The sequence below is a fragment of the Diadema setosum genome, chromosome 17 (genome assembly GCF_964275005.1).
Source record: "Diadema setosum chromosome 17, eeDiaSeto1, whole genome shotgun sequence".
Classification (NCBI taxonomy): Eukaryota; Metazoa; Echinodermata; class Echinoidea; order Diadematoida; family Diadematidae; genus Diadema; species Diadema setosum.
Window position 1 is genome coordinate 4,821,424 of NC_092701.1, and position 18,530 is coordinate 4,839,953.

Here is an 18,530-nt window from a genome sequence, read left to right on the forward strand (position 1 = left end):
AGTCATCATATAGCTAACTTGTTTATGGTCGAGTCGTGGGATTATTTCACATGGCGGCTCTGTGTGAACACACTTGTAAGGTGTGAACGTCTCCTTTGCAGAGCGTAGTTTGAAGGAAACGTCAAGATTCTGAAACTTTGGAAGCATAACTAAATAGAGAGTGAAGAAGAGAGGTAATGCACTTCAAAATGAACGATAAATGAAAACTATTTTTAATGGTGCCGCGAGATGAAGTGATGAATACGGCGACGAACCAAATGGAATTTATCAATCTGACAGCAGCGGTCGGTCGATAAGTTTGGTACCGTTCTCCGTCGAAAACATTCTGTGTGGTTTCAGATTACTTATAAATAGCCAATCGATTCTACGTCATTCCTCATTATAGAACGGATGACACAAACAAAAATATCTACAGTTTGATCGGTTGAGAACTAAAAAATGCGGTTGAGAATTAAATGCTCGCTGATGGGTCATTTTTATTAACCAACCTGTATTTCATGCGTCCGGGAAATTGGCGTCAGGTATCTCGTATTTTTTTTCTTGAAGTAATCAATACGCCTTTTTTTTTTATCATTTATTGCTTATATCAAATACCGGTAGATGTAGAGCACAGGTATATTTCTTAGGCCGCGGCGGTAAAAATGTATGCTGACAGTGACTGTGGAAAATCTGAAACAAGCTCGCCTACGCCTCGTGTATTCCAATCACGCCAAAGTTATCAGGTTTTCATGAAGAAAAATCAATATCAAACCAGTTTACTAACATATATTCAAGCCTGAAGTACATGTCTTCATAACCATACGTAAACTTCGACCACTTAATTCTCAATCTCAAGAAGTTTGTGTTGAGACTCCTTCAACATCAAAAGATGACGGAGAAAGCGATAGACACTAATACAAACAAGTCGCCAGCCAGCTGAATGTTCTCGAGATATTCGCTGAAGAACAGAAGGAGGTTTACAGTAATCGAAAGAAAACCATCATGGTCGTACGGCTCGATTATTCTCCCTACAAAGAGTCCAATCTCCCCCCCCCCCCCCTCCAAAAAAAAAGCAAAAGAGTCTTAATGATATTCTTTTATCAATAGTCTGCATTGTACTTGACACGAAACGAGAGTGCTAGACATAAAAGAAGGGAGTGAGTGTGTGTGTGTGTGTGTGTGTGTATGTGTGAGTGCATGAGAGAGAGAGAGAGAGAGAGAGAGAGAGAGAGCAAATGGGGGGGGGGATTGAGAGAGAACTTTCAAAATGCCTACATGATATGCATGTAATTTCAACAGGTATAGGGAAAGTTCCTTTTCGAGAGATCAAACCACAATGAGCGTAAGTGTGCATGGTGATCAAAAACTACCACATCAGCGCGTAGCTAGTTATTGCGTCACAAAGAGATAATGCGTGCGTAGATACTTGAACATGGCAACAAGGTCTTTAATGTATGAGAATGTCCTCACGTCAATGTACGTACAAGTACATGTGTCATGTCATCCCCCACTACTAAATCGCAACGTCTGTGGCGATGAACTCTTGAAACGACTGCTATATCCATTTCGAACATCAAGATTTTATTCGCGATGGATAATATATTTACAACAAGGGTTGCTGGTAGGTATATAAACATAATTGCAGTTTTGCTTGAGCGAAGGAAGTTCAAGATTTATGTTACTAGTTTCCAGCCATTTTTACAGTTCAGATAGTTGCTTAGATAGAATGTTGACTTTATATCAATCTGTTCTTACCTTGCATGCACTTTCTCCATGACCAAGTGACATTCTTACTAATCCAGTTGTTTCTCTTTAAAGTGCATCATAGCTTATCGAATTCTTTGTCCGGGAGTGACCTTTGTGTACAATAACTGACGTCACTGGTCCAAACGAGTGGTCTTGGTGGAAACTAAATGCGCCCGGGCGTGTCCGTCAGATTCAAATTTCATATCTGGTTAAAACCGTCATCAAAGGTATAAAATACGGTCTTGAAGGTATCAACCATGAGAGAACGTGCCCAATGTTGACCGACAAAGCAACAACAAGTACAATGTATATGCAATTTCGATCTTGAGAACAGTCTAGCAACAGATTTCGTATCCATCTAATAGTTGCTGATACCAAGTAGAATCTTTAAACTTTAATACTGAAAAGCAAGTTGTTAGTTTTTCATTGAAGAGTATTTAATGTGATTATTACGATTCGACTATTATTACAATAACCTATAGCTGTCAAATGAAGCATTCTTGTAGATGATTACCCAAAGAGTCAGTTTACTGCAATTGAGCGTCTGAGTTTTGATAAATATGTGTCAATCTGAGCATAATAATCATAGTCAAACTATTCTACCTGCTCCTAAAACATTCTACCTGTTTCTAATACCTGCAATCTAATTTGCGTTAACATTAGTTCATGCTATGTACACACGAGTGGTGTCATTTGGGATGACTTTTTGGCTTTTAGGCCTATAGCCTGTATAGAAACTGCGTTGTGTATGCAGTGTGATTAACTGGTATATGTGGTCATTAGACATAAAGAATTCAATTGTTATTTGTTAACAGTAAAAAAAAAGCAACAACAATACTTCGTTAAAAGCTATAATGCCATAATGATTATATCACCACGCCTCCCCCAAACAAAATAAATCAAAACAAGTCAACATCTACCTGACAAGACAAGACGATAAGTCGGCCTAATTGTTATCATTTCCCTTTTCACCGAATAAGGGGGAAGAGGTCGCAAACCAAATCGTGGACGACTTCTTGCCGGGAAGACCATCTTTCTCGACGTCCGAGGACCAACCCGGACCATCGAAAGGGAGCTAAAAAGTTTCGGCGGCAAAATCGAGCCATCCCTCGGCAGAAACGTCGATTTCGTCATTACAAACAGGTGATATGTGGTTTATCTTTTAATTAAATAAAAGTACTGTTGATGTACTGGCAATGCAGCTTTAACAGCCAGCTACTAAACTATGTATCAAAATTACAATACCATCATGTTGCGAGGACAGTATTATGTTTCTCACGCAAAAAGGTCGTTCATAGCTTTCCTTGTCTAAAATTTTTTTTTTTATTATTCAACTTTTTTTTTTCTTTTTTTTTTTAACCGAACAACTGAGAGAACAATGTTCTTCTTTGGCATTGCAACACATTCTTTTTTGGGGGGCACAATGACAATGGCAACATTGAAAAAAACACTTGACAGAATAAAAGAATACAGGAGGACGATGACTTACTAAACCGGAGGGGAAAAAATCCAGGTCCGTTTGCGAATGTTGATAATAATTATGGCCATGCAGAGTTGGGGATTGTGTTTTGTGTCAGACATGGTGATGAAAGGCACATGAGGTGCAATGATAATGGTTGTCATGTCCTATACGTGGCTGAAAACTTATGACATTGTCAGAGATACTTAAAGGCATTCAAGTCGACAAATGAGCGTGATTAACGGTTCTGTGCTACTGCATGGACTTTGTGAAAATCACAAAGAGAGGAGTTTCGTGACTCTTCCAAGTCACTTCTTCGGGTTTTCAGCTCTTTCTGGCTGGCGAGTATTCCACCCGTGATGGCCATGGGAAATATGGGCGATACTGCCTTTATTGCTTGCAAGGCGAGGAATAAATTCCGGATCACCGACTTGTACTTATGTTGGTGAAAGATTGCGTCGGAGTTAATGTATATATTACTAAAAATGATTTTTTTTTTTCAATTTCTCCATTTCAACACCGACACCATAACTGTCGTGACATAGGCCTACTGCATATATTTCGCAAGATACATTTTAAGTAAAGGAAACTGAAAATAGAATAAAGCTCTGCCTGTTTCGTTTCGCCCCCTGAAAAAAAAGAACGGTTTATAACATCAAAACTAAAAATAGAAGACATTACAGGGACAAACATTATCGTAGTGATTCATGCCCCCTGCAAAAAAAAAAAACACCAAAAACCATTATTATAATTATATTCAATATATACGTTAAGACTACAAAAAAGACACATTATAGGTAAAAACAATATCTGAATAGTCCATTAAAGGTTTTTAGTTTTATCGCCATTCATAGAAATCGGGGTTTTTCTTTCTCTTGGTTCATGGCAGAGTAACGACATCATTATTTTTTTAATATGTCCGGATGTCCCTGCTTCAAGCATTGCTGGTATCGTACGTCTAGAGGTCTACTTTCTGTTTTCTCATTCCCTTTGTCATGTTCCCGCCTGTTCACATTCCACATGATTATACGCTGATTCACGTGAAAAAGGATCTATAAAAAAGGAAACATTATCTGACGAATTGACTATCAAGTTAAAAGAGGAGAAACAATCCTTAAAGGGGCATTCCAGACGATTTTCATAATTTCATATCATGTGATACATAAATCGATAGTTCCATGTATAGATTTGTGGAATTTATTGAGGTTCTTGAGCAGAGAAACAATACTTTGAAAAACCTTAAACAAATTACACTGAACAGTGTCGATGACATAGGAGCCTCACATATTTCAGAAATGTGGCAGCGTAATTCCATTACAACACCACTTGCTTGCAAGTTCACCTGTGTATAATCTATGCATGCCTTCTTCTTTTGTTCTGCTTCCTTGAGCCCCAACTCATGCATTCTTATGATGAGGCTGCCATGTCATCATCCTTGTTCATTGCAATTTGTTATAAATTTCGAAAACATTCTTATCCTTCGTCCCAATCACTATAAATTCTGAAACTCTGTACCCCGTATAACTAATTTATAGTTGTTCAAATGTAAAAATCTGAAAATCATCCGGAGGTCTCCTTTAAACCCATCATGCCACTTGATTTTATGAGATCACTTAACACTCAATTTTGCATTTCTTCTAATCTAATAAAAAAAAATTAAAGGGGTGGTATAGTATTGGTAGAAATGAGGATTCAGATTTTAACTGTTTGAGAGATATTTAGAAACCTCTTAATATAGAAATGTTAAAGAGTATTTTACAATACACAAGATGAACTCAGAGTTTAGTGTGATGAAAATTGGTTTTGAAATGGCTGAGATATTCAAAAACAAAGTAAAACAAAACAATCCTGATAAGATGTGGGTCCCAACTTTTATCAAGATAACTTTATTTTGGATATTTCAGCCATTTCAAAACCAATTTTCACCAATTAGACTTTGAATACCTCTTAGAATTATAATTATGCTCTTTCATATTTCATATGAGGTTTCTCATTACCTTGAAAAAAGGTTAGAAATCTAAAGTCCCATCTCAACTGAAACAGATATACCATCCTTTTAAAGGACAAGTTCACATTCATTAACATAAGGATTGAGAGAATGCAGCAATATTAGTAGAACACATCAGTGAAAGTTTGAGGAAAATTGGACAATCGATGCAAAAGTTATGAATTTTTAAAACTTTTGTGTTGGAACTGCTGGATGAGGAGACTACTAAGGCTCGTGATGTCATATGAGTACAACAGTATAAGGAAAATGTAAAGAAAATTCAACATATTTTCATTTTTTTTTTCGCATAATAAAAGAGCACTTGACTTGCCTCTTTGTAAAAGGCAATGGGAATAATATTACCCATAACATAATTATGTCAGTAACGAGTCAATGGAATGTGTACTTTTTTTACAAGATGAAATTTTGTGAAATTCTCTGTATATTTTCCTTTTATTGTTGTACGCATGCGACATACACTGCAGTAGTCTTCTCAGCCAGCGGTGACTGCACAAAAACTTCAAAATTCATAACTTTTGAACGGATTGTCCGATTTTCCTCAAACTTTCAATGATGTGTTCTACTAATATTGGTACATTCTCTCAATCCGTATGTTAATGAAGGTGAACTTGTCCTTTAATATCCATGCTGTTTAAGAAACATGAGCCCGCTTCTATCGAACTTGCTTTCCTCATCTTGATGTGTCCCATTGTTTCTGTCCACATGAATTTATCTGTTTATTGGTGTGTCCGTTTGTCTGTCAATCTATCCATCCATCTACCTGTCCGTCAATCTATCCATTCTGTCTGTCAACACTTTATCTGTCTGTCTGTCAATCCTATCCACATATCTATCTGCCAGTCAAACTGTCCATTATAAATGTATCTGTCGAACTATCCATTTTTATAATCAATCTGTCTGTCAAAATATATCCATCTATCTGTCTGTCAATCCGTTTATCTATATCTGTCAAACTATTCACCTATATATGTCTGTCAATCTTTTATATTTGTCTGTCTGTCAATCTATCAATATCTCTCTGTCAATCTTATCCACATATCTATCTGCCCGTCAAAATTATATCCGTATAATCGTAGTGCCTGTCAAACTATCCATCTATATATCTGCCCGTAAATCTTATATCAGTATGTCTGTCTGCCTGTCAAACTATCCATCTATTTATCTGTCTGTCACTCTACCCATATATCAATCTGTCAAACTATTCATCTATCAATCTTTCTGTCAATCTATTCACACATCTATCTGTCTGTCAAACTATTCATCTATCTATCTGTCTGTCAAATTTAACTGAATATTCATCTATCTGTGATCTGTCTGTCAATCTATCCATGTATCTATATGTCTGTCAAACTATCCATCTATCTATCTGTCTGTCAATATTTATATCTATCTATGTCTGTCAATCCATTCATATATCTATCTGTCAAACTGTCCATCTTTGTTATCTGTAGGTCAATTTATCCATAATTATCATGTCTATCTGTCCGTCAATCTATCCAAATATCTGTATTATGTTTGTCAAATTAACCATTATCTATCTCTCAATCTATCGCTCTTAATGTATCTGTCAAACTATATACTTATATCCTGTCTCATCATCTATCTATCTATCTATCTATCTATCTATATTATCTATCATGTCTATCTAATCCATTCATTTATCCGTTATCTATCTATCTATATCTATTTTTGTAACATATCTTCATCTTGCTTGCCCCTCCCCCCCCCCACCCCACACACACCTCCGCTTCTTCTTCTCTTCATTGATTTGGTCTTCAGCAGTAATGCAGAGGCTTATAACTTTGCGTTTGCCATTATACAGGCAGTCTCTTATAACCTTAAAGGAATCGTTTGCTTAAGGCCTAACTTCATGCTTCTAACATTTTTTTTTTTGTGAGATACACTGAAACCTCTAAAGAATGATATGAAAGAGCCTAATTCTAAGAGAAATTAATTGTTTATTTAATGAAAATTGGTTTCGAAATGGCGGGGATATCCAAAATACAGAGACCCTATCAATAAAATTTGGGACCAACTTTTCGTCACATACGATCGCTTTAAGTTGTTTTTAGATGTCTCAGCCATGCAAAAATCGATTTTACATCAAATATACTTTGAAATCCCCTTATGCGCTGTACTATTTCAAAAGTTGTTTCTTGGTATCTCGCAAAACGTTAAAAGCCAAGTTCTCATCTCCGTGAATAGGCCTATAAAATGTACAATCCCTTTAATTCCTGACAGTTTTCAGCCATTTTTCAATAAAATGTAACGTGTCCTACAGTTGTGTGGATATATTAATCAGTGGAAGCCGTATGGACTTCGGAAGCCTATAGACCCTCTCCAGTTCCCCACCTGACACCTTTCGCAATAAAAACATGATAAAAAAGAGCATAAGGAAATGGCATTGTGTAATATTTGAAAACCATTAGGCAAGAGTTCCATATGTAGGCCTACCCCCCCCCCCCCCCCCCCGCTAACCTTTTACTAGGATTGCTTTGTTTGGATGTCTCGGCCTTTTCAAAACCAATTTTTATCAAATAAACTTTGAATTTCTCTTAGAATTCACTATGCTCTTTCATGCTTCATAGGAGGTTTCTCATTATCTCAAAAATTCATCATCAAAAAACATTGGAAACCCCATCTCAACCGAGACTGCATGGTATCCCTTCAACTTTTAATGTCTTATTTGATTGCCTTTGTGTCAGATAAAATATATCTTTATGAACAGCAGTAGATTTTACTCAACTGCAACACGCAACAAGAAGTTGCAATACCGGTACTCGTAGTTGTGTCCTGTCTACCCTGATGGGCCATTAAAAAAACAACAACAAAAAAACAAAAAACAACAGAACGAAAAACCTTTGAAAAAAAAAAGAAAAAACGAACAACCTTAAAAAAAAAAAAAAAAAATACTGTAGGCCTATGCATCCCATCACAATTCGATGCCATGTAGAATCTACATACAGGTGATTGTACCACGGTTCGTTTTGTTTGCGGGCGCCGCCGCCGGCCGCGGTGGGTGTCGGAGACTAGCAGCCGACTACTAGTAGTTCGACCGACTCGACCGCGCCTCGACGTATACCGTTACCGTAACGCGTTGTGTGTGCTGTGGGCCGGCCATGGCTACAGTTACAGTAACTGCAGAAAGTGTTTAATAGATCTAGTGGCCAGTGCATCTACTGATCGAGGTTACCTAAATTTTCATTTTTAGCGCCAGGTAAAAACCGTGTGAGCTGTGTGATCCTGATTTTGAACGGTATTGTTTGTGAATGGAACTATGGCGTTATTTTCAATGTCGACGAATGTCTAGCAGGTCCATCCGTGCATTAAACTGTGGTGTTAATGTTTCAAGGTCATAAAAAGGAAGTTATTGTAGGGTCCTAATATTATGGTATGCCAGGCCACGTTTTACGTCCTTACTTGCCGCGGACCACCCGGGCGGACTGCAAAGAAACACTAACTCAACTGTTAGGAGGGTCAACGTCAAGGCCCTCAGACGGTCTGTTCTTTAAAAGTCTCTAGACTCTGATACGTACATTTGTACCCTCACTCATGAACCACCCGTTCCAGGGCTGCCAACATTAGAAACTAACGGTGTTAACGTTACTTCTTGAGAGTGAGACTCCGGTAGAATAAATATCTAGGCCAATGCTATAATTTCGGAGTCAAAATGAGTGAGATCAATAGAAATGCATGCAAATTAAATAAAGTTTTAACGTTAGAGTGAGAAAGGACCAAAATGAGTGAGTCTCACTCTCAATGAGTGAGAGTTGGCAGCCCTGCCATTCCAGCTGGCCTAACGTTAACTAGAGCTTAAATTTCAGGGCTACTGGAAGAAGGCTAGGGTCAAGGTCAGGAAGGATTGTAATCCAGTGCTAGTAGGGGTCTCTTGCAAGATGGAATTAGAGTTTAATGTTAGTACAGATTTAGAGGATTCTGACTAAGATTAGATAGACCCCTTAGATCCAAATTGAGTTCAAAATAGCCCATACAAAATTATTAAAAGGTTCAAAGTCATTAATGTGTTACAACGTTATGGTTTCTCCTGGCCAACCCCGGGTTTCTCTGACGAAGGGGCCTGAGTGAGTGTTTCACAAAGTCGATCTTCAAATTTAAGATTGACTAAAATTAAAAACCATGGCAGATCTTTATGCCACTGATTTCCCTATTCAATTTTATCAGCCTTTCACCATCCACTTCAAATTGTCATTAATCCTACTGAATTTTATCTTGTATTGATTATCAATGGCTGCATGAAAAAAAAAGTGCATCCACAAATCTTCATTATTTTCATTAGAAAGTTGAGCATCTTGTCCTAAAGTGGGGTCGACTATTTGACAAATCATGTGATTCTCTCTTATCAAATTTTGACAAATCATTGTGCATGATGTATAAAGGATGACATGTGATACCAGGTACAAATGTATGATCTTTTGACTTTGTGCTTTTTACATATTTTACCAGGTGCAGAATACAGCAACTACCCAGAGCGGGAAGGGGCAGGCGTTCTGATAGCAGGCAACAGGCAGCAAACAGGTCTAGGTCTAGCAAGGTATGTGTGCTGAATTGATAAATGTAGTCTGCCTGTAACTGATCAATATTATTATTAGCAGATAATCAACAAGACAAATAACAAAGATATCAAAGTTTTCTTCTTTTGTTCTTTTTAAATTCCTGCTAATTTGTAATGCAAGGTCTAGTCAAAGTTGTGTAGGTACTGCCATGAGTAGTCAGATGATTCTTGTCTTTAATATATGTGACATGTGTAATTTCCAAGGCCTGTTTGCATCAGTGTATGTTTTAAGGTTCTACTGTAGCTTAATATTCATACGCCTCGGGCCATGTACAAGAGCATGAAAGCTGCAAATTATCCTCGGTCAACCAGTGAAATTTAACAGCACCATCATCCATTTTTTGATTGTACCGGTACATTTGGAATTTTTTTTTTTCCATAAACTATTGTGCCAGTGTTTTATTATGATATTAGAAAAAAAAGGAAACACGGCAGTATTAAGAGACAAAGTTAAAGTAAATATTTCCTTGAAATAATTGGCATCTTGTTTTGAAAGCTGATGCTGTGTCATTCATCACTTCTGTGAAATTCTGTTGCGAAATTCAAATGTAACACAGCCATCAAGGCATTTGGTCAATGAACGATGCAAAATAATCATAATGATGGTGCAGTCACATACTATAAATGAACATGATTCAGTAAATTACAATCTGTCAAATCACCTATTGGAATGTTTTCATCAAGGTTCAGGGAGGAATGATCTGTTCCCACTCTCCTGACTTCTTTATGTTTACTTTTCTTTCCTGGCTCAAAGTGGCCTAATAAATAATAATGACAATGATAATGAAAATGATAATGATAATGATAATGATAATGAAAATGATAATGAAAATGATAATGATAATGATAATGATAATGGTGAATAATAGATTATCAATGTGAGGTCTTAGACTTTTAGCAGCTGTGTGCAACATGGAATAATTTTCCTTCTCAACACTAGATAACAAATATAGTGTATGGACAGAAATAATATTGAACAAAATGGTCTGAAGTAAAAATGAAAGTGTTAAAAGTGTTGAATCAAGTTCTAGTTTTGTGCTGAGAGTTGCACGCTTACATTCTTTTGTTTTTCTTTTAAATAAAGGCTCAAGTTCGCTCCTATGCAGTTGGTCTGGCCAGAAAGTGGGGAATTCCAGTCCATGATTTGGAAGGTAAGTTGAAACTGAGTGATAGTCTGTCATGTTGTATGAGCTTCATGCTGGCAAAGAGTAGTTCCAAGCATATTTTCCATGGTGCATTTGCACTCTGTCTTTCTCTTGGTCTTCTCCTTCTGTTTGTCCATCTTGTGTGTTGGGTTCTCTTTAAAATCTCATTATCTTGCTTTCTTTTCTGTTTCATCCAGCTCTGCATTTCTTTTGATAGCAAGTGTAGTATGGATGTGCTGATTTTTATTCAACATGTTTTTTATCATCATGGTTATCACTATCTTCATTATGCATCAACTAAAATAAACTTTTGAACAAATTGTGGATAACTATGCAAAATATTGTCTTGTCCAGTGCTGGAGCAAGCAAGTATGTAGCATCAAGTAATTTGAAGGAAATGTACCTCTACCCAGTAATTCATATATTCATTCATTCATTCATCATATTCATGGTCTGTTTATTGATGATCTGTTCAATTGTATTTACTTACTGAGTATTGCTGGTCTGTTTGCCTTCATCGGTTGGCTGAGTAAGGCAATCTTTTAGTTTTAGCAACCTTTAGGTGTCCTTTCAGGCATACTTTGTCTGTTAACAGATCTCTAGATTGAGAAATACATATAATAGAGCTAGGGTATCTTGGGAATACCGAGTGAATCTATACAACTTATCTTTCCTTTTCTCATTAAAACAGGCCACTCAAAATAGGGTGGAAAAGTCAAAAGATGTTCGTTGTTTCTGTGTACCGGTATGTTCGTGTATGCAGCATAAGTGTACTGTATTTTTTCTAGATTGAGGACTTGTGTATGACTGACTCACTTGAATTGTATGCATGTGTTTGTAACAATGGTAATTCATGCCAATGCCTACATATCTTGACTGTGACTTGCCAAACAGAGCCAAAACTAATGCTATTCAAGTTGCATTCCAGGAATTGAATTGTTTCTTAATGGGTGAAATGTACATGGATTTGGAAGGGGGGGGGGGGTATCCAGAAGTTTAACATTCCTGTCTGTTTACAAGTATGTATCAAAATATGGAAAAAAAAAACACCACTTGGAATCCACTTTGCATGCATGCATTGGAGCTATGTTGGAAAGCTGTCTGGCAGTTGGTATGCATTAGATGTGAGTACTTGTATGTAGGCGAGTTGGTGTATTTCATAAAGCACAATATGCAGAATTCTGATAATAGTTCAGTTATTTACAAGGCTTGTCATGATTGCTTTGAATACTCAAACGTTTGTTGTTAACAAGGAATGCATTATCTGAGAGATTAGAATCTAGCAAGGCAAAATCTGTGTTTGAAGGATATTCTGTAGACATTCACTTTTTTTTTTTTTTGGTTTATTTCTGACGACACTGGATTTTACTGGACAGATGTGAAGAAGTGGCTTTCTCAAAACAAGACCGGAGGCACATCTTGGAGAGCGTACAGGAAACCAAAGGCTTCTCAACAACTGAGCCAGAGCAGCATCAAAGTGGCTGACAGAAAAAGGTGAGCTAGATGCAAACCAACTCAAGCATCGTACAGTCAGAAACAACAGTCAAGCAACTAAACACAATTTGGTTACAAATCAGAAAAATAGTGTTTGAATACTAACTGTACTTTGCTACTAACTTGTGCCATTCTTTCAGTTTGCAGAGGAGTTACAATGACCTTAGCAATTCAACGACATCAACACCGAGAAGTATTAAGACTTAGTAAGTCCAAGCCTTGGAAAACTGTTCATCTGAACTCAGTAACCAGTGTTTTGAGCTTTGTTGTAAAGTGTGCAGCTTTGTTATGCTTCATTTTGTTTTGCTTTTTTCATTGGCGTGCTGCTTGTGCACTGTAAAAGCTTGCAGTATGTGGCAGAAGTACCTCCATCTTATTCTAATTAATTGTCTGTTGCTCAAAGACATGGCCTTGAGTAGAGGTACCAATAAGGATAATCCGTTTGTGAAATCTCTTCCTAATTTTAAGCAAAAAGAAGTGAAAATCTCAAAAGACCATGAATATTCTCTCCATATACGCTGCCATGATGTAGACACTTTGTTGCAAGTTTAATTCTCAAGATTTCATTACACTTTGTAAAGTTTGCTATGTCAGGCAAATCAGAGAACACACTTTTTTTTTTTTTCTGTGGATGCCCCAACAGTACATCTGATAAAGGTCTAGGATGTTATTTCTTGTTTTACAATGTAGTAAGCTGTTACAGCCTGTAAACTGCGTCAATGGTATCTGACATCACAGGTAGATGTGAAAGCACTAGGAAGCAGTGCTTGCATGATATATTACTACTAACAAATTTGATTGGTCCAATTAGGTATCAATGAATTGTTTCCCGTGTAGCAGTACACTGAGTGGTGTCCAGAAGTACTACTGACCCATTGGAATGAGGACATTGCCTTTTCATGTTAAAATTAACAGAGTAACATCCTCCTTACATAGTGCAGAGTCTGATCAATCAATATTGGATGTTACAGAACTACTTGAGACCTTTGTACAGTGCACTCCTGTTACAACGAACACAGTTATAATGAAATTCTGGTTGCAAGGAAGTAAAAACTCAGGCCGAAGCATTATCAGCTCTAGATGTATTTTTATTGTTTATTTGTTCGGTGTATTACAAAATTTTGATATACATGTACATATAATGAAAGAAAACTGCCGGTCCCGAGGACTTCGTTATAACGAGTGTCCACTGTATTGCAGTACTTATGCATTGTCCTTGTTGCTGGCAGTTGTGAGTGCATTGTTTGCAAAGCAATTTTCTCTTTGTCTGTTTTTTGATACCTGTGCAGAAATGCACTCATTAGATGACATTAACTTCGTGGAACAGAATTAATTTACCTTTTCCATAATTTTGAGAAGTGGAGTGTTTTTGATGTCTTCATGCTTTCAGTCTATTCCTCTACTAGTAATTTTTTTTTTTTTACAGATGGGCTTGATAACTAGTAACTTTGACTGAACTCGGTGCTGTAGATGTCAATAGTATATGATAGTATTGGTACATTGTATAATTCTTATGCACAATGTAAGGAACTAGAAAAAGTTCATATAGATTGCTTATGCCCAGACCTGATCTGGATATGAGATATGTGTTTGTGTGTGTGTGAAAAATGTATGCATTTGTTTCATAATGCCCCAACCAAAGAAAGTATCTTGGGGTGTTCAAGATTTATGATGAGATTGATTGCCATTTGCAAAGCAGTAATATTATAGTAAGGTCTCTCCTAGAATTATGCTTCAGAAAAGCTTGATATGATGAAAAGAAGGATCAACATATCACAGTAATACACAATAGTCAGGAAAATGTGATAGAAATCATTGGTGGTAACTACCTGCTAGAAAATGTATAATGACAATATATATGGCATGCCATTTATGCATTCTGCCTTAGTAGATCATTATACAATAGTTAAACTAATCAAGTGTGTATTGCCCTTGTGTACATGTGTACACATGTCTTTTTTGTATCCTTGCAGGAAAAGTCGCCCAGCCGCGAAGCAGTCTTCAGCCAGGCCCCACCTGGAGTCCACCCCTGGGGCGGGCCACCAGAGTGCCCCCAGCCCCCCTCGGACTCGGTCTGGAGGACGGCGGGGCAATGGACGAGGGAGGCCAGGCGATGGCAGTAGTCCAGTTTCCCAGAGTGCGTCTGTGGAGAGCAAGGTGAGTGCCTTGAAGCTCCCGGTCATTGCTTGGTTGTAACGACAGTGACAAATCGGTGAGACTTACAGGAAGGATGCAACTAAAAAAAAAACAGAGGATAAATTATGTAGGGAATGTGTTGAAGCCATAAGTTTTGATCTACAGTAGAAGGCATATCTCTTTTGTGCTTCTTTTTTCTATGAGAAATTCATTTTTTTTACTATTTGTGGGAGGTCTTAAAGCAAATGTTTCTTTCTCCTTAATGTAGCTGCTTTCATTATGGAGTGGGACATAATAATGTCCTTTACACATCCTTCAGTTTTTGTTTTTGTTTTTTTTGCTCCTTCCTGGAATTCTAGAGTGACAATATATTTGTCAATTTTACTTGCACACAGATATAGCAAGAAAAGGGGTGCATCAATGTCCTTTGAACCCTACTCTACTGCATTTGTCATGGCCTTTAAGCATGACTTTCATTCTTAAGCATGTGGGGAGGGGGTACATCATGGGATGTAATGTGTAGCTTAGCAAAATGATGCATGATGCTATATATCCACAACATGTTTCGTACCAAAGCTGCCAAATTCATGAAAAGAAAATCAGATCTTTTGCTATCTTGATAGAGCTCAAAGTTGACCTGGCAGCAGATACAGTGCACTCCCGTTACAACGAACACGGTTATAACGAAATTTCGTTATAACGAAGTAAATCTTCTGGTCCCAAAATTATCACCATTAAAGTCTATGGTACAAAATTCGCTTATAACGAACACGGTTATAGCGAAATTTCCGTTATAACGAAGTCTTTTCCGAGCGCCACAGACAAAGAAAAACAAGAGAAATGTGCTCCGTTATAACGAAATGCGAATTGCTTTCGAAAATACGTAGCGGAACAAGCATTTTATAGCGTCTCTGAATGGGCGAACGCTTCACACCACTGTGTGTTCGCTCCTTGTGTCACACACAGTTTCTGAAGGGAACTTGCGTTTATTATTGTAATACAGTTATCCCATCACATTTCACATAGCTTTGCAGTGTATGATGAGTACATTCAGCAAACATAATATGATATATATACGTGGATCCTTGTTTTCGTTATATATTGTATTTGTTCGGTTATAACGAAATTTCGTTATAACGAAAGAAAACTGCCGGTCCCGAGCATTTCGTTATAACGGGAGTCCACTGTATATAAAAAGGGTGAATGTAGAATACTCCGACTCTAGGCTTTCACTCCTAGCTTGCAAACCAGGGAGAACTGTTAATTTACCATTATCCCGTTGAGGACGAGTCCCGAGTATACTCAGGCAGGTGTTTATGGGAAATACGTGTTGTAGCAAAGTCAGTCCATCCTCGACGGATTAACAGGCAGAACTGCATGAAAATTGACAATGCATATGCAAATAGAAGGGCTATACAAGCATACTCTCGTCAATGATACTTCCACAGGCTCCGAGGACTCGGAGGGCAGCAGCAGGAAGACGATCGTCGGCATCACCAGTCACCGAGACAACTCCGCCTCGACGACACTCGCAGACCACCGCGGCAACCAAGCTACAGAGTGTCCAGTTTAACATTGTCAAGATTCCTCCCGCAATTGAAATGATTCCAAAGTAAGATAATCATATTTCCATCAGATTTTTTTTTTTTTTTTTTGTATAAAGGTAAAGAATGGCAGACCACATAACCAGACCAGATAGTGCATAAGGACTGAGGATCAAAGACCAAGTTTTAAAGTGAAAACATCACTGTGCCTAAATGGCTATTTTCTCGATCTCAAAAATATTTGGACAAAATACGGTGAAGTTAAGGGTGAGAGGTCAAACCTACTGCTGTACCACTGCTTTTCATGTAATACCTATACATGAAATGCAAAGGGCTTCATTTCATTTGCTTAGCTGCATGACGAAATAAATGCTCAAACATGATTTATCAACATATAAAAAAGAATGTTTATTATCCGATTTTGAATTACATTGTTCATATTCGATGCTATCAGTGTAAAACCCGGTATGGTTACTGTACATGATGCAAGATGCAAGAATTGAATTATCTCTCCTTGTTGCAGAGCAAAGCCCCTGAAGAAGGCTCATGTAACCATGAAGAAAGTCAAGCGCCAGCTCATTTTTGACGACATTGCACCTTCTCCTATAACTGTCACTCCTACAGCCAGAACCTTCAAGCCTTCGAAAAAACTCATTGTACTCAAGGTGAGCTGAGCTTTGTGTAAGTCAATGATCCTGACAGTTCCAATATAATTCAAGAACCACACCTTGCTTGTTACCTTTTAGATCAAAGGAATCAATTATTCCAGTTGTGCCAAACAGCTTTTTGTGGATTGAAAATTTGGACAAAACACTACTGCACCGTTCTTGCATCAAGTGCCAAATTTGGAAGTTTCTTCTGAAGTTTTTCACTTCATATTTTTTGCCTCTCTTTACTTGAGTTTGCCAAGACAAATTACTGATCATCGTATGGAGTCATGAACTGTGGAATGTAGATGAAAAAAAAAACAAAAAACACACATCTCAAAACAGACATAGAACTGCAGGATTATAATGACAGGGCCTGCACTTTTAAAATGTTTGATCTGCTGTATTCAGTGTTTGAATGGAGGAGTTCTGAAGGAACAGCAATTAAGCCATGAAGGCATTCACCATCGTACTTTCGAGCCCTCTCTTTCCTAATTCTGATGTGTGGCACTTATCTGTTCTTTCAAAAATGAATGCTTACTAATCTAAGCTTTAAAAGCAAAAATGAAAAAAACAAAAACAATGGCATGCTTCTGCTCAGTAATTTGGTGACATGATGTTTATATTTGGCTAACTTTATTTCACTGATTACTTCCCTGTATACATATTTCTTGAGCACTGCTATTTAAAATCTGGTGTTATGATGGCCGCACTAGCTTGACATACATGTATACGTATTCTCTTCCATTCAGGAACTTCAAGATAGATTGGATGGTCTGGGGAGCCCGACATCGCCACCAATGCCAGCTTCCCGACAGCAGCCGGGCCGCAGGAAGAAGGCCGCGACCCCGCCTAAGAACGTCACTGTGGCGCGCCTTGCCCGGCAGCTGAAGAAGGAGCTACAGGACACCTCACCCCAAATCACCCGCATGAGCCTCCGCAACGGCAAAGTGAAATTTGCAGGCCACTGAGAAAGGGGCACAACACTGACTTTCTTTTCTGCAGTTAGCACCATGTTGTCCGCAGCAAATCACTGTTCCGGAGCTGATCATGCTATGAAAAAATGTTATCGCTTTGAAAAATCTGTACCAAAGATTAGAAATACTGTAATATTTTGGGCAAAGTCCGCCAACATTTCATAAACAGGGTTCATAACCCGAGGAGTGATGCAATTGTAAAGTACCATTTTGACTAGACAACTCACTATGCCAAATACCAAAATATACAACTCTAAATAGCTGAATGTCCTGTGGAATTTATATTCCAGCTACAAGTATAAGAAAACGTCAGCAAAACAATTATGAACATCAGTTTTGACTACACCTTATGAACTTTATAGACAGTGATACAAAGAATGGAGAAAAAACAAAACTTCGGATTGTTTGGTTTCTTGTCGCATTCCACTATGTATAGGTCTACCCTTCTCCACATCATGCACTATGACTACCCTATTTAATGTATTCTTCACGTTAATCTTGTTTGTTTTTTACATACGATACACACACACAAAGCATACATACATACATTATGGCAGATGTTATTTGTATAGAGTTGGTTCTGTTTTGAAAGTGTGCTGTGAGCACTGCTGAATGTTTTGACATTTGTGTGTTAAATCTCGTAACAGTACTGTGCAATGTTAAGATCATTCCAAAGTTGTGATGTTTTTTTGTTCTTTTTAGAAATCTGAAATAAAATTTGTTTTAAAACATAATAGAGTTGACACTGGTGAATCTTGTGTATTTACTTCAGCGAAGCAACAAGATCAACTTTTTTTTTTTCAATTTTTTGTTTTTGTGCTT

The 18,530-nt window shown here is 37.6% G+C and overlaps 1 protein-coding gene across 1 annotated transcript; it reads left to right on the top strand.

The window, feature by feature from the left end:
• The first annotated feature begins 1,501 nt into the window (after nucleotides 1-1,501).
• On the top strand, nucleotides 1,502-18,446 carry LOC140240448 (uncharacterized). The gene is made up of 9 exons (XM_072320219.1): nucleotides 1,502-1,600; nucleotides 2,706-2,868; nucleotides 9,657-9,744; nucleotides 10,850-10,916; nucleotides 12,287-12,404; nucleotides 14,378-14,561; nucleotides 15,989-16,152; nucleotides 16,608-16,749; nucleotides 17,484-18,446. Exons 1-9 carry the CDS (start codon nucleotides 1,570-1,572, stop codon nucleotides 17,700-17,702), a joined length of 1,176 nt encoding a protein of 391 aa, XP_072176320.1. The 5' UTR covers nucleotides 1,502-1,569; the 3' UTR covers nucleotides 17,703-18,446.
• Nucleotides 18,447-18,530: the final 84 nt, after the last annotated feature.

Excerpts from the sequence above, each read along its gene's own strand:
- LOC140240448 (XM_072320219.1), top strand. The coding sequence starts at position 1,570 with ATGGATAATATATTTACAACAAGGGTTGCTG. Across the intron at positions 9,745-10,849 it reads ACAGGTCTAGGTCTAGCAAG|GCTCAAGTTCGCTCCTATGC; the intron begins GTATGTGTGCTG and ends TTTTAAATAAAG. Across the intron at positions 14,562-15,988 it reads GTGCGTCTGTGGAGAGCAAG|GCTCCGAGGACTCGGAGGGC; the intron begins GTGAGTGCCTTG and ends ATACTTCCACAG.